Below are 13,454 nucleotides of genomic sequence, written 5' to 3'. Positions count from 1 at the left end.
AACAACTGTAAGGCCTTTTCCCTAATTAACATGAAATTAAGTGGTGCACCTTTCCTTGTCTTTTGTTCAATCCACTCAAGCAACAAGTTTTCTGTTTTATTTACTTGTTGGGACCTACGTGTCATTCTTTTCATGAGATGACATCTAGGGTTATTCATTACACAAGCTCGTATATTCGCCTCGTTCTTTTTAATTGTATGAACCGACGCTTCATTAAGGCCATAGGCCCTCGCTATATCCACCACACATGATCCACTCTAAAGCTTGTTTAATATCTCAATTTTCTTCGTAATTCCTAGACTTGAATGCTTAACCCTTAAACTGTCCAAACAGATCTACGTTCATATGCGTACTTCTCCAAAAGTAGATCTACGTTTTTTAACATACAGTGGACCCCCGACATTCGATGGCATTGACATTTGATAAATCCGACCAATGCATTTTAACGCAAAAATTTTGCCTCGACATTCAATGGAAAACCCGACATTCGATACGATTCGTACGAGACATGTCCACGTGTGGCCTGAACTGCCTCGTGTGTGCCAGTGTTTACAAGTCAGCCAGTGTGCGCGTATCTGAGGATACATTCGGTACATTCCATATTATCCATATTATCACTGTTTTTGGTGCTTGTTTCTGCAAAATAAGTAACCATGGGCCCCCCAAAAAGCTTCTAGTGCCAACCCTTCGAGAAAAAAGGTGCTAATGACTATTGAAATGATGAAAGAGATAATTGCAAAGTACGAAAGTGGAGTGTGTGTGTGTCGGAGTGCATGATTTGGTAAAGAAATTGCCTGCAACTAGTGGTGATGTGAGTGAATTTAAGGCCAGCAAAGGTTGGTTTGAAAGATTTAAGAATCGTAGTGGCATACACAGTGTGGTAAGGCATGGTGAGGCTCCCAGTTCAAGTCCTAATGGAAGGGGATTCCCCTTCTTAACACTCACACCATCCACACACTCCCCTCCTCCCATCCCATCAATCACCAGATCTTCATTAACCCTTTGAGGGTCGACAGGCCCTCTCCGAAACTCGTTCTCAGGGTCGGCCAAATTTAAAAAAAAAAAATTATTTTCTCTTATGAAAAGATAGAGAATCTTTTCCCGATCATAAAGACACCAAAAGTTTGAAATTTGATAGAAAACTTACGGAATTATGCTCTCGCAAAGTTAGCGGTCTCGGCGATGTTTACGCATTGGCGATTTTGCCCACTTTGAGCCCCATTTTCGGCCAATTTCACTGTACTAGTCGACAAAAAACATGAATATATCGCTAGAACTCCATTTTTTCTATCGAATGGGTGCAAGAAACCACCCATTTATGAAATTCAACTATCCAGTACAGTGGTCAGAATTTAGCAATTTTGCCAATTTCACACAAATTTCAAAAGATGCCAATTTCCGAATAGGGTCCAGAATAAACAAGAAAGACATTCCTGGCACTAAAATGACATTTCCTCTAGTCATTAGTCACGTCTCAAGGCCCCTCTTATATTCTTTTGCTTTCCACTTTGAATTTTTATTCTCACAAAAAATATAAGATTTACTATTATGCAGACTACTGCATTAGTGTAAAAAATGGTATAAATATTATTGGTGCACTTGTGAAAGAATATTAGACTCACCAGTTGACGTGTATTGCACGCTTGGCACGATTTGTTTACTTTTGAAGTTTGGTAAAAATCGAACATTTCTGCTACTTTGAGCTCAATTTCAAGGCACCTTTCATTGTAAAACCAGTCAAAATCATCTCAATTTCTGTAATATGTCTTCCATTCTATAAAATGAGACCAAGAAAACTAGAATACAACAATAAATACCATACGAAAATACACTGCAAAGTCGCTGATTTATTCCAAAAAAATGGTCAAAGTTTTTTTTTTCTCATTATGCACTGTGTGCTGCAGGATTTTTTTTAGACTGTGCACACTGACCACATAGACCCATTCTTTCATATGAAGGCCTACCAGCTTTCTCCCACTAGATTTGAGGCCGCTAGAATTTATGCGTACTAGTACGTCAAAAACCCCTACGCGTAAGACGTACTAGTACGACCAAAACCCTCAAAGGGTTAAAGGTAAGTGTCAATTATTCTTTTGTTATTAATCTATTGTTGTTGTTGTAATTTTTCTATTGCATTAAACTTAATATTTCATGTGGTAAAATTTTTTTTCCATACTTTTGAGTGTCTTGCACGGATTAATTTGATTTCCATTATTTCTTATGGGGAAAATTAATTCGACTTTAGATATTTTCGACATTTGATAGCTCTAAGGAACGGATTAGTATCGAATGTTGAGGGTCCACTGTATTTTCAAATACAACAAAAAAATGTTGATCAAAGTTTTTTTTTACAAGTTTTCAAATGTAAAAAAAGAAAAAAGCTCTACTTTTTTACATTCAAGTGTTGAGAAAACGTAGATCTACATTTGGACAGTATAAGGGTTAAACCTTTTCTTGTCACTTTCAGCAACACTTGTATGCTTACTGGGTGCCATGATTGCTTGACAGATTTAACAAATGTCAATGAAAATACGTAGTACAGTGAATGTAAATAAACACAGCGAGGTTCCCGAGTAACTTCATCCTGCATGCGTATGAACTGAACTGGAGGCTGGGAGCGTGGTGGGTGTGGGTGGAGGGGTGATGGCAGTAGGCCTCCCCCATTGACTCAGTGGTATAACCCACCGTGGGCTACCGGTCGACTGCGTGCTCAAAAATTTTTCCCCTCCCACGAATCGTGTTAACCCTTTCAGGGTTTTGGCCGTACTAGTACGGCTTACGTGCCAGTGTCCGTGACGTACTAGTACGCATAAATTCTAGCGCCTTCATATCTAGTGAGAGAAAGCTGGTAGGCCTACATATGAAAGAATGGGTCTGTGGTCAGTGTGCGCAGTATAAAAAAAATATCCAGCACACAGTGCGTAATGAGAAAAAAAACTGACCGTGTTTTTGGATTAAAACAGCGACTTTGCACTATATTTTCGTATGGTATTTATTGTTGTATTCTAGTTTTCCTGGTCTCATTTTATAGAATGGAAGACATATTACAGAAATTGATATTTTTACTGGTTTTACAATGAAAAGTACCTTGAAATTGAGCTCAAAGTAGCAGAAATGTTCGATTTTTACCAAAGTTCGAAAGTAAACAAATCATGCCACGCATCCAATACACGTCAACTGGTGAGTCAAATATTCTTTCACAAGTGCGCCGATATTATTTATACCATTTTTTACACTAATGCAGTAGTCTGCGTAACAGTAAATCTTATTTTTTTGTGAGAATAAAAATTCAAAGTGGAAAGCAAAAGAAATGTAAGAGGGGCCTGGGGACGTGACTGATGAACAGAGGAAATGTTATTTTAGTGCCAGGAATGTCTTTCTTGTTTATTCTGGACCCTATTTGGAAATGAGCATCTTTTGAAATTTGTGAAATTGGCAAAATTGCTAAATTCTGACCACTGTATTGGATAGTTGAAATCGGTAAATTGGTGGTTTCTTGTACTCATTCGATAGAAAAAATAGTTCTAGCGAAATAGTTATGATTTTTGTCAACTAGTACATTGGAATTGGCTGAAAATAGGGCTCAAATTGGACAGTCGCCGATGCGTAAACATCATCAAGACCGCTAACTTTGCAAGAGCAGAATTCCGTAAGTTTTCCATCAAATTTCATACTTTTGGTGTTGTCATAATTGGGAAAAGATTCCCCATCTTTTCATAAGAAAAAATAATTTTTTTATTTTAATTCAGGAGACCCTGAGAACAAGTCTCTGAGAGGGCATGTGGACCCTGAAAGGGTTAAATTGATTATACAACGTATAACATAAAATTGTGTCGCAATTCTTCAATCGTGCTATACTCAAATCGTGCCAAATAAACTCGTGCTAAATGACGGTCTACTGTATATCAACAGAGGTAGTTACAGTATTATATTTTAGCACATGGCCAATTTAATGACAGCAAGGTAGAGAATACAGAAACATTTTCCACCCCAGCAGAAGGCTGAGCAGACCAACTAACTGACATTAGTACAAATCCAATAGATTTTGGAAAAGAAATGGATAACATGCCCATTCATTCAGCACCTGGACTAGATTCATGAATGCTCTAGTACTTATAAAGGGAGGTAGTAGGTATAAAGGGAGGTAGAGCACTAGCTAAAACTTACAGACCAGTAACCCTAACTTCTCACATAAAAATCTTCGAAAGAATGATGAGATGGCAAATTACAAATTTTATGGACCAGCACAACCAGCATAACCCAAACCAGCATGATTTTGGAGCAGGACAATCATGTCTGTCACAGCTGCTGAACCACTGTGACAGACTTAGAGGAGTTGAAAGACGACCAAAATGCAAATGAGATTTACACAGATTTTGCAAAGGCGTTTGACAAATGTGATCATGAAGTGATAGCACACACAGTGAGGGCCACAGGCACTATGGGGAAGGTAGACAGACGGATTTTCGGGTTCCTAATACACAAAACACAAAGTAGTAGTAAACAGAGCAAAATCCAGCATGAATGAGGTAAAAAGCTTAGTTTCCGAAGGCATTGTCTTGGTACCTCTGCTTTTTCTCGCCCTCATACCAGACATAGATAAAAACACCCATGACAGTTTTGTATCATTTGCAGATGACACTAAAATAAGCATGAAAGTCACAACAGTAGAAGATACTGAAAAATTAAAGGAAGACACAAGCAGGATTTTCTAGTGGGCAGTGAAGAAAAACATGACATTCAGTGGTGATAAGTTGCAGTTGCTTAGGTATGGAAAGAATGACCTCAAAAGGAACACTGTATACAAAACTCAAGGGTCGCCAAATAGAACGAAAGGAACATGCAAAAGACTTGGGAATAATTGTCGGCTGACCTTTCTTGTAAAAAAGATAAGACAAAGATCACAACAGCCAGTAGGTTGACAGGGTGGGTATTGAGAACTTTCAAAACAAGGTAAATAATGCCAGTGGTGACAGTCTTCAAATTGCTAGTGCTCCCTCATTTAGAATATTTCTCAATATGTACTGATGGCTTCGTTCAAAGCAGGAGAAGTATCAGAGCTGGAACAAATACGGAGATCATTTATGGCACACATTGAGCCAGTAAAGCACTTAAATTACTGGGAATGCCTTAGTCTTGAACATGTACTTGCTGGAGCTGAGGAGAGAGATACATGATAATATATACCTGGGAAGTACTCGAGGGCTTGGTCCCAAATCTGCACACAGCCATAACATACTTGATTGAGAGATATGGGAGGAAGTGCAAAATAAAAACCTAGTGAGGACCAGGGGTGTGGTGGGGACAATAAGGGAACAGTCGTGACCCTAGACTATTCAACATCTTGCCAGAAGATATCAAAAACATGGCTGGAACAAATGTAGAAGCCTTCAAGAGGAAACTGGACAAGTATCTTCACCAGGTTCCAGGTCAGTCAGGTTGTGATGGATATGTGGAGCAGCAGGCCTCCAGCAGCAAACAGCCTGGTTGACCAGACGAGCCTGCTCCATGGCCAGGCTTCGAGGGTAGTGAGACTTGAAACTCTTCAAAGGTATTTCAAAGTTGCAACTTAGTTCTCATCTTTTTGCTTAAGAAATGGACTGTGCAGTTGTACAGTGGTACCTTGACTTGCAAGTTTAATTCGCTCTGTGATCCAGCTCGTAACTCAATTTGCTCGTACAGTGGTCCCTCAATTATCGTCCATAATCCATTCCTGGAAATGGGACTATTATCGAAACGGACGATTTACGAATCAATTTTCCCCCATAAGAAATAATGTAAATTCAATTAATCCGTTCCTGACACCCAGAAGTATTAAAACAAAAAATTTTTTTACATGAAATATAGATGTAGTACATAAACAATACACTGGCACATGATGAATTAAACATTAACAGAATAATACCTACCTTTATTGACGATTCTTCTTTGTGTATGGAAGACTGGAGAAGGAGATTAGATGATTTACTGTTTGGAAGGGGAATCCCCTTCCATCAACACCTCGGGTACCAATTGCTTTTCTGGGGTTACTTCTCTTCTCAGTTTCTTAATGCCACTAGGACCACCTTGAGAATCACTGGAGTCCTGTCTCGCAAAAAAAAAACTGTCCAGAGCTCTGTTTCTGGCGTTTCTTTAAAACTGGCCTAAAATAGGCCAAGACTCTGTCACTGTACAAGTTGCCGATATGGCTTGCAACATCCTTCTCTGGGTGATGTTTCTCCATAAATCTTTCCATCCTACCCCACATTTCAAAAATCTCCTTAATTTCTGAAGAAGGCACCTTCCTCCATCTCTCTTCCTCCTCCTCTGCAGCAAGATTCTGAGCTGCGTTCTGTTGCTCTTCCTGCTGAAGCTCCTGCAGCTCCTCAGTGGTTAGCTCTTCGTTGTGGTCCTCCACCAACTCTTCCACATCCTCCAAACTCACATCCAACCCCATGGAACTCCCCAGTGTGACAATAGAGTTTTCAACTGACATAGGCTCATCAGGGGCTGCCTCAAACCCTTCAAAATCCCTCTTGTGGACACAATCTGGCCACAATTTTCTCCAAGCAGAGTTCAAAGTCCTGGTAGTCACTCCCTCCCAAGCCTTACCTATAAGGCGTACGCAATGGAGAATACTGAAGTGTTCTTTCCAAAAATCTGGTAGGGTCAAGTGAGTGTCTGAGGTCACATTCAAGCACCTTTCAAACATTGCTTTGGTGTAGAGTTTTTGAAGTTTGAAATGACTTGCTGGTCCATGGGCTGGAGGAGAGGAGTGGTATTCGGGGGCAAGAACTTTACTGTGGTGAACCCAAACTCCTTCAGAATTAGGTCATCCAAGTTTGGAGGATGAGCAGGTGCATTGTCCATTACTAGGAGGCACTTGAGATCCAATTTCTTTTCCAAGAGGTAATTCTTCACACTAGGGCCAAACACTTCATTGAACCACTCGACGAAAATGTCCCTTGTGACCCATGCCTTACTATTAGATCTCCAAAACACACACAATTTACTCTTCATAATACAGTGGACCCCCGGTTAACGATATTTTTTCACTCCATAAGTATGTTCAGGTGCCAGTACTGACCGAATTTATTCCCATAAGGAATATTGTGAAGTACATTATTCCTTTCAGACCCCCAAACATACACGTACAAACGTACTTACATAAATACACTTACATAATTGGTCGCATTTGGAGGTAATCGTTATGCGGGGGTCCACTGTATTGTTTTTCTTGAACACACTGGGATTTTCAGAATGGTACACTAGTAACGGCTTCACTTTGAAATCCCCACTAGCATTAGCACAGAATATTAGTGTCAGCCTGTCTTTCATAGGCTTGTGTCCTGGCAGCACCTTTTCTTCCTGAGTAATGTAGGTTCTCTTTGGCATTTTCTTCCAAAAGAGGCCTGTTTCATCACAATTGAACACTTGTTCAGGTTTCAGTCCTTCACTGTTTATGTACTCCTTGAATTCATGCACATTTTTCAGCCGCCTTGTGGTCCGAACTAGCAGCCTCACCATGCCTTACCACACTGTGGCCAGTACGCTTCTTAAATCTCTCAAACCAGCCTTTGCTGGCCTTAAATTCACTCACATCACCACTAGCTACAGGCAATTTATTTACCAAATCGTCATGCAACTGCTTAGCCTTTTCACAAATAAGCGACATCATAAGACTATCTCCTGCTAATTGTTTCTCATTTATCCACACCAATAATAACTTCTCAACATCTTTGAGTACTGGTGATCTCATTTTTGTCAGCATATTTACCCCCTTTGCAACAACAGCATCCTTGATTTCCTTTTTCTTGGCTATGATGGAAGATATGGTTGTACAGGATTTGTTATACATCCTGGCCAGTTCGCCCACACGTACGCCACTATCATATTGTTCAATGATGTTTTTCTTAAATTCAATCGTATTTCTCACCTTCTTTACCAAAGGCTTGGCACTAGGAGCTTTCTTTGGAGCCATGGTAGCTTATTTAGCACTTAAATAACTTGAAAGCACTAAAATAAATGGAATATGAAATAATTCGCTGGGGCACGTGAGGGGACCGTCGCTCACTAGTAAACAATGGCACACTGGCTGGGAAGGAAAGGCCCAGGCGGCTCAGAGCGTGAGTACGCGTCCGGGACGAAGGACTATTAGCGAGTTACCGGACCATTTGCGAGCCAATATTTAGACAAAAAAACAGGACTATTTCCGAAATGGACTACTTTCAGGCCAGACGATTATTGAGGGACCACTGTATATCAAATCAATTGAAATGCCATTAATCCATTCCAGCCTGCAAAAAAAACACCCCAGTTTTTTTTTTGTTGTTTTTTTTTAAATAATGTATATGTAAATGATTTTTTTTTTTTTTTTTTTTTTGCGCCAAGTCCCAGCAGTTTTAGGAATGCTGAAGTATATATGAAACTCCTTGAAGCATGGTGTAAGATGAGTGTCACTCCACTGGCAGTGGAGTGACATTTGATGATCGTGCATTGCCTTGGATTTATTTTTCACTGTTACAAATAAACGTGTGTATCTGTTTTTGTGTCTGTCTAGCTCTGTGCTTATCTGTCTGCCTGTGTTTCTGTTGTCGTGTCTATCTACTTATCTGTCTCAGACAGAGCCGCTCGTGAACCATCAGGTACATATTACACACGATGCAGAGTTGGTCACATCTGATTCCTGAACAAGTGAAAATGTGTGTTGCTTGCCAGTCATGCTAATTATGCCTTATATCTTCAAGCATAGTAAGCACTGTCTGGACATGGACATGGAGATTCAGAGATAAACAGCCAAAGATAATTGGCCAGCCAGCTGGCCTGCTGAACATGTATTACACATGTTCCAGAATTTTCTCTCTACTTAGGGCATACGTTATAGAACATTTTGGCAGGATGACACTACCAGTGGTATCAAAATTGAAAGGATGTTGCACATTGGTTATTATCAAGGTTTTTGATATTTCCTCTCCCCTGCAAGTGGTGGCATATCTAAAGTAGCTCTGACTCGGATTTTGGCTCGCAACTCGAAGCAAAAAATCGATAGAGCAATGGCTTGTAACTCGGAAAACTCGTAAGTTGGGGCACTCGTAAGTCAAGGTACCACTCTATTTTAAAAATCATAATCATTTGTTTCTACAAAACTGGCCGTTTCCCACTAAGGCAAGGTGGCCTCTTACGGCATGCATGGCTTATGGAGGAAGGGTTCTCCTCCACTTCCCCATGGAGAGATTTTTTTTTTTTTTAACACAGCCATTTCCCACCGAGGCAGGGTGACCCGAAAAGGAAGAAACTTTAATCATCATTCACTCACTGTCTTGTCAGAGGCACACATGCACTACTGCTAAAAAACTGCAACATATCAACACCCCTCCTTCAGAGTGCAGACACTGTACTTCCCACCTCCAGGACTCGAGCCTGGCCTGATGGTTTCCCTGAATCCGTTCATAAGTGTTACTTGCTCACACTCCAACAGTACTTCAGATCGTAAAAACCATTTGTCTCCACTGGATTCTAACACACTCGCACATGCTTGCTGGAAGTCCAAGCCCCTTACACACAAAACCTTCTTTACCCCTTCCCTCCAACCTTTTCTAGGACAGCCGCTACCATGCATTCCTTCCTCTGTCATTATATTTTGTTCCATCCTCTGAATGTTTCGACAACCTCTCCTCAACCCTCTAGATAATACTTTTAGAAACCCCACACCACCACCTAATCTCTAAGCTAACGATTCTCTGCACTACATTAACACTACACATTACCCTCAGACTCGACATCTTCACTACCTCCAGCCTTCTCCTTGTTGCAATATTCACCACCCATGCATCACACCCATATAAGAGTGTTGGTACCACTATACTCTCAAACATTTCCCTCTTTCCTTCCATAGATAACATTGTCTCCAGACTCCTCAGTGCACCATTCCCCTCCCCCCCCCCTTCATCAATTCTCTGATTCACCTCGTCTTTCATAGACCCATCTGCTGACAAATCCACTCTCATACATTTGAATACATTGACTCCCTCTCTCCAGTCTGATATCCAATCTTTCATTACTTAAATTTTTTATCCTTATCACCTTGCTCTTTCCTATGTTCACTTTAAATTTCCTTTTTTTTTTTCATTCTTTATCAAACTTGTCCACCAGCCTCTGCAACTTCTCTTCAAATTCTCCCAAAAGCACAGTGTCATCAGCAAAAAAGCAACTCTGACACCTCCCACTTTGTGTTATTCATTCTCCTTTAATCCCACACCTCTTACCAACACCTGAGCATTCACTTCTTTCAACCCCTTCAATAAAAATATTGAGCACCCATGGTGACATCGTGCATACTTGTCTAAGGCCTACTTTTTCTGTTATTATATACAGAATTATTTTTGTTTAAGCTAACATTATTGCATTAATTTCTCCTTGTCATTTAGTTGTATATATACCATAGTTCCATGGTTTTTACAGTTATTACTGATCCGAGTCATTGTATTTCAGAATTAAGGAATTTCTCTTACACAGTAAAGCAATAAGAATTATTGTGTGTGGCTAAAGTTATAACATAAGAAATAGGATATAAGAAATACAGTAGTTTTTGTTTTTATTTTACCCTGCATGGTTAGAAGACTGAGGATTTGACTCCCTCCAATATTTTTTTTTTTTTCCTTTTTTCTTTTTTAGGTTTAAATGAGGATGAGCCAAGTGCTAGAGGCCAGAATTTGTCTGTTTATAGAGAATCCTTTGAGAACACTTTCTTGGAAGACACAGAACGTTTCTACACCCGTGAAAGCACAGAGTTCCTTCGAAACAACCCCGTTACGGAATACATGAAAAAAGTAAGTTTTGACATATTCATGTATTTCAGAAATAGCTAGTTAAACTTTTCAGTTTCACAGCTTGCTGATTCATTGCTTGGTTTTCTGTTCGTCATTAGTTGGTAAACTTCTTGAGTGATGAACTGAAAACTTTAACTTTCTCTTTTATTTTGTTTCTTTTTAGGCAAGCACTATCAGAATTTGCTTTAGTAATACTTTGTAAGGAGTATTTATCACAATACATAAAACAGTTGACTTTAGTGGAATAATAGGTGAAAGCCACCAAATGGGTATGTATAATAGACACATGGGAAAGAACCTTTTGTTTACTCCAATAGAGTAGAAAAACCATACCCTTCCATTTTATTATATTTGATATATTTGCTGTTTGGAGGGACATTTGAACTGTTGTATCTGCATGCCTTTCAAGACAGTGATAATGTGAATGATGGTGAAAGTGTTTCTTTTTAGAGGTCAACCTGCCTTGGTGGGAGATGGCAAGGGTATTAATTAAAAATTTGCACAACTCCCAAATTCTTCGGAAGTGATGTTGCCATCATGCCTGTACATTCAGCATCTGGGTCCAGTTCTTGGGATACTTTATGAAGAAATGAAAAATGGCACCAATGCTAACAGCTTGTACTCTGAAGAAAGAACTTTGATTCGGATGAAATTTTGAAGGCCCAGAAATGTGCATACACCTACCTCATCTTCACAAATGAATAATGGTCAAAAATTTCAGACCTATAGCACGAGCATCATTCATAAAAAATCTTGGAGAGAATGGTAAATAGTTAACTTGCTAACTTCAGGGAAAAAGCACAAGCTACATACCTAGTCAATATAGCCTCTTGAGTGGAAGGTTATGCCTTGCAACTTTAATCATGACAGTCACTATGGCATTAAAAGGAAAACAAAATTTGGTTTCCACCAATTTTCCAAAATACATTGCTCAATGTATGCATGGAGCTGATTATTCATAAAACATCAGTAAGTACAGTGGACCCCCGCATACCGGACGCATCGCATACCGTACAATCCGCATACCGGACGCTTTGATCGCAAAAATTTTGCCTCGCATACCGCCCAAAAACCCACTCACCGCCCTTCGTCCGAGACGCGTCCAATGTGCGGCCTGAGCCACGCTCACATGTTCCGCCGGTGGCATTGTTTACCAGCCAGCCTCCGCGGTAACATCCAAGCATACAATCGGAACATTTCGTATTATTACAGTGTTTTTGGTGATTTTTTCTGGAAAATAAGTGACCATGGGCCCCAAGAAAGCTTCTAGTGCCAACCCTACAGCAATAAGGGTGAGAATTACTATGGAGATGAAGAAAAAGATCATTGATAAGTATGAAAGTGGAGTGCGTGTCTCCGAGCTGGCCAGGTTGTATAATAAACCCCAATCAACCATCGCTACTATTGGTGGTACAGCTGCTGCTGCTGCTGTACCACCGTCAGCTGCTGCTGCACTGTCAGCTGCTGCTGCACTGTCAGCTGCTGCTGCTGTAGTACCGTCTGCTGCTGCTGTAGCATCGTCTGCTGCTGCTGTAGCATCGTCTGCTGCTGCTGTAGCATCGTCTGCTGCTGCTGTAGCATCGTCTGCTGCTGCTGTAGCATCGTCTGCTGCTGCTGTAGCATCGTCTGCTGCTGCTGTAGCATCGTCTGCTGCTGCTGTAGCATCGTCAGTTGCTGCTGTAGCATCGTCTGCTGCTGCTGTAGCATCGTCTGTTGCTGCTGTAGCATCGTCTGCTGCTGCTGTAGCATCGTCTGTTGCTGCTGTAGCATCGTCTGTTGCTGCTGTACCACCGTCAGCTGCTGCTGCTGCTGTACCACCGTTGTTGGTGTGGCTTATTGAGAATACCAAGAAACAATTAACCCCAGAGGATTTGCCACCCAGGATAACCCAAAAAAGTCAGTGCGTCATCGAAGACTGTCTAACTTATTTCCATTGGGGTCCTTAATCTTGTCTCCCAGGATGCAACCCACACCAGTCGACTAACACCCAGGTGAACAGGGAAAATGCCTGGAACTAGTGCTCATATTGGTGAATTTAGAGCCAGCAAAGGTTGGTTTGAGAGATTTAAGAATCGTAGTGGCATACACAGTGTGATAAGGCCTGTTCTGGAAGAAAATACCAAACAGGACCTACAGTACTCAGGAGGAAAAGGCACTCCCAGGACAGTGTCTCATCAGTCATTGCTGCATCTTCAATAAAGGTAAGTGTCATTTATTCTTCATTTAGTAGAGTAGTACATGCACAATATATATTGTGCATGTACTACTCTACTATTGTGCATGTATCCTTCTCTTTGTGTGTAGGAAAATGTATATTTCATGTGGTAAAATTTTTTTTTTCATACTTTTGGGTGTCTTGCACGGATTAATTTGATTTCCATTATTTCTTATGGGGAAAATTCATTCGCATACCGAACATTTCGCATAACAGCCAGCCCTCTTGCACGGATTAAGGTTGCTATGCGGGGGTCCACTGTATACTGGAACAGGAAAAGCAGAGAAATGAATATTTCAGTTTCAAACAAAAATCACAGAATGGCTGTTGACCAAACAAAAAAAAAAATCCTGTCTTAGCGAAAATAAAAAAAAACAAAATGCCTCAATGCATGATCGTAGACCTTTTAGTGTTTCTCTTACTATAGCTGA

At 40.4% G+C, this 13,454-nt stretch overlaps 1 protein-coding gene across 3 annotated transcripts in view; it reads left to right on the top strand.

Moving 5' to 3' along the window:
• The window catches only part of Cul1 (cullin 1), a 295,830-nt gene that overhangs the window by 146,517 nt on the left and 135,859 nt on the right, over nucleotides 1–13,454 (top strand). For all 3 annotated transcript variants that reach the window (XM_053770358.2, XM_070094495.1, XM_070094488.1), the window contains exon 8: nucleotides 10,654–10,808. In XM_053770358.2, coding sequence (XP_053626333.1) covers nucleotides 10,654–10,808 — 155 coding nt within the window. The remainder of the gene's footprint in view (nucleotides 1–10,653; nucleotides 10,809–13,454) is intronic.

The sequence above is a fragment of the Cherax quadricarinatus genome, chromosome 4 (genome assembly GCF_038502225.1).
Source record: "Cherax quadricarinatus isolate ZL_2023a chromosome 4, ASM3850222v1, whole genome shotgun sequence".
Lineage (NCBI taxonomy): Eukaryota > Metazoa > Arthropoda > Malacostraca > Decapoda > Parastacidae > Cherax > Cherax quadricarinatus.
The sequence above is the reverse complement of the archived record's forward strand: the minus strand, read 5'-3'. Positions and strand labels throughout refer to the sequence as shown.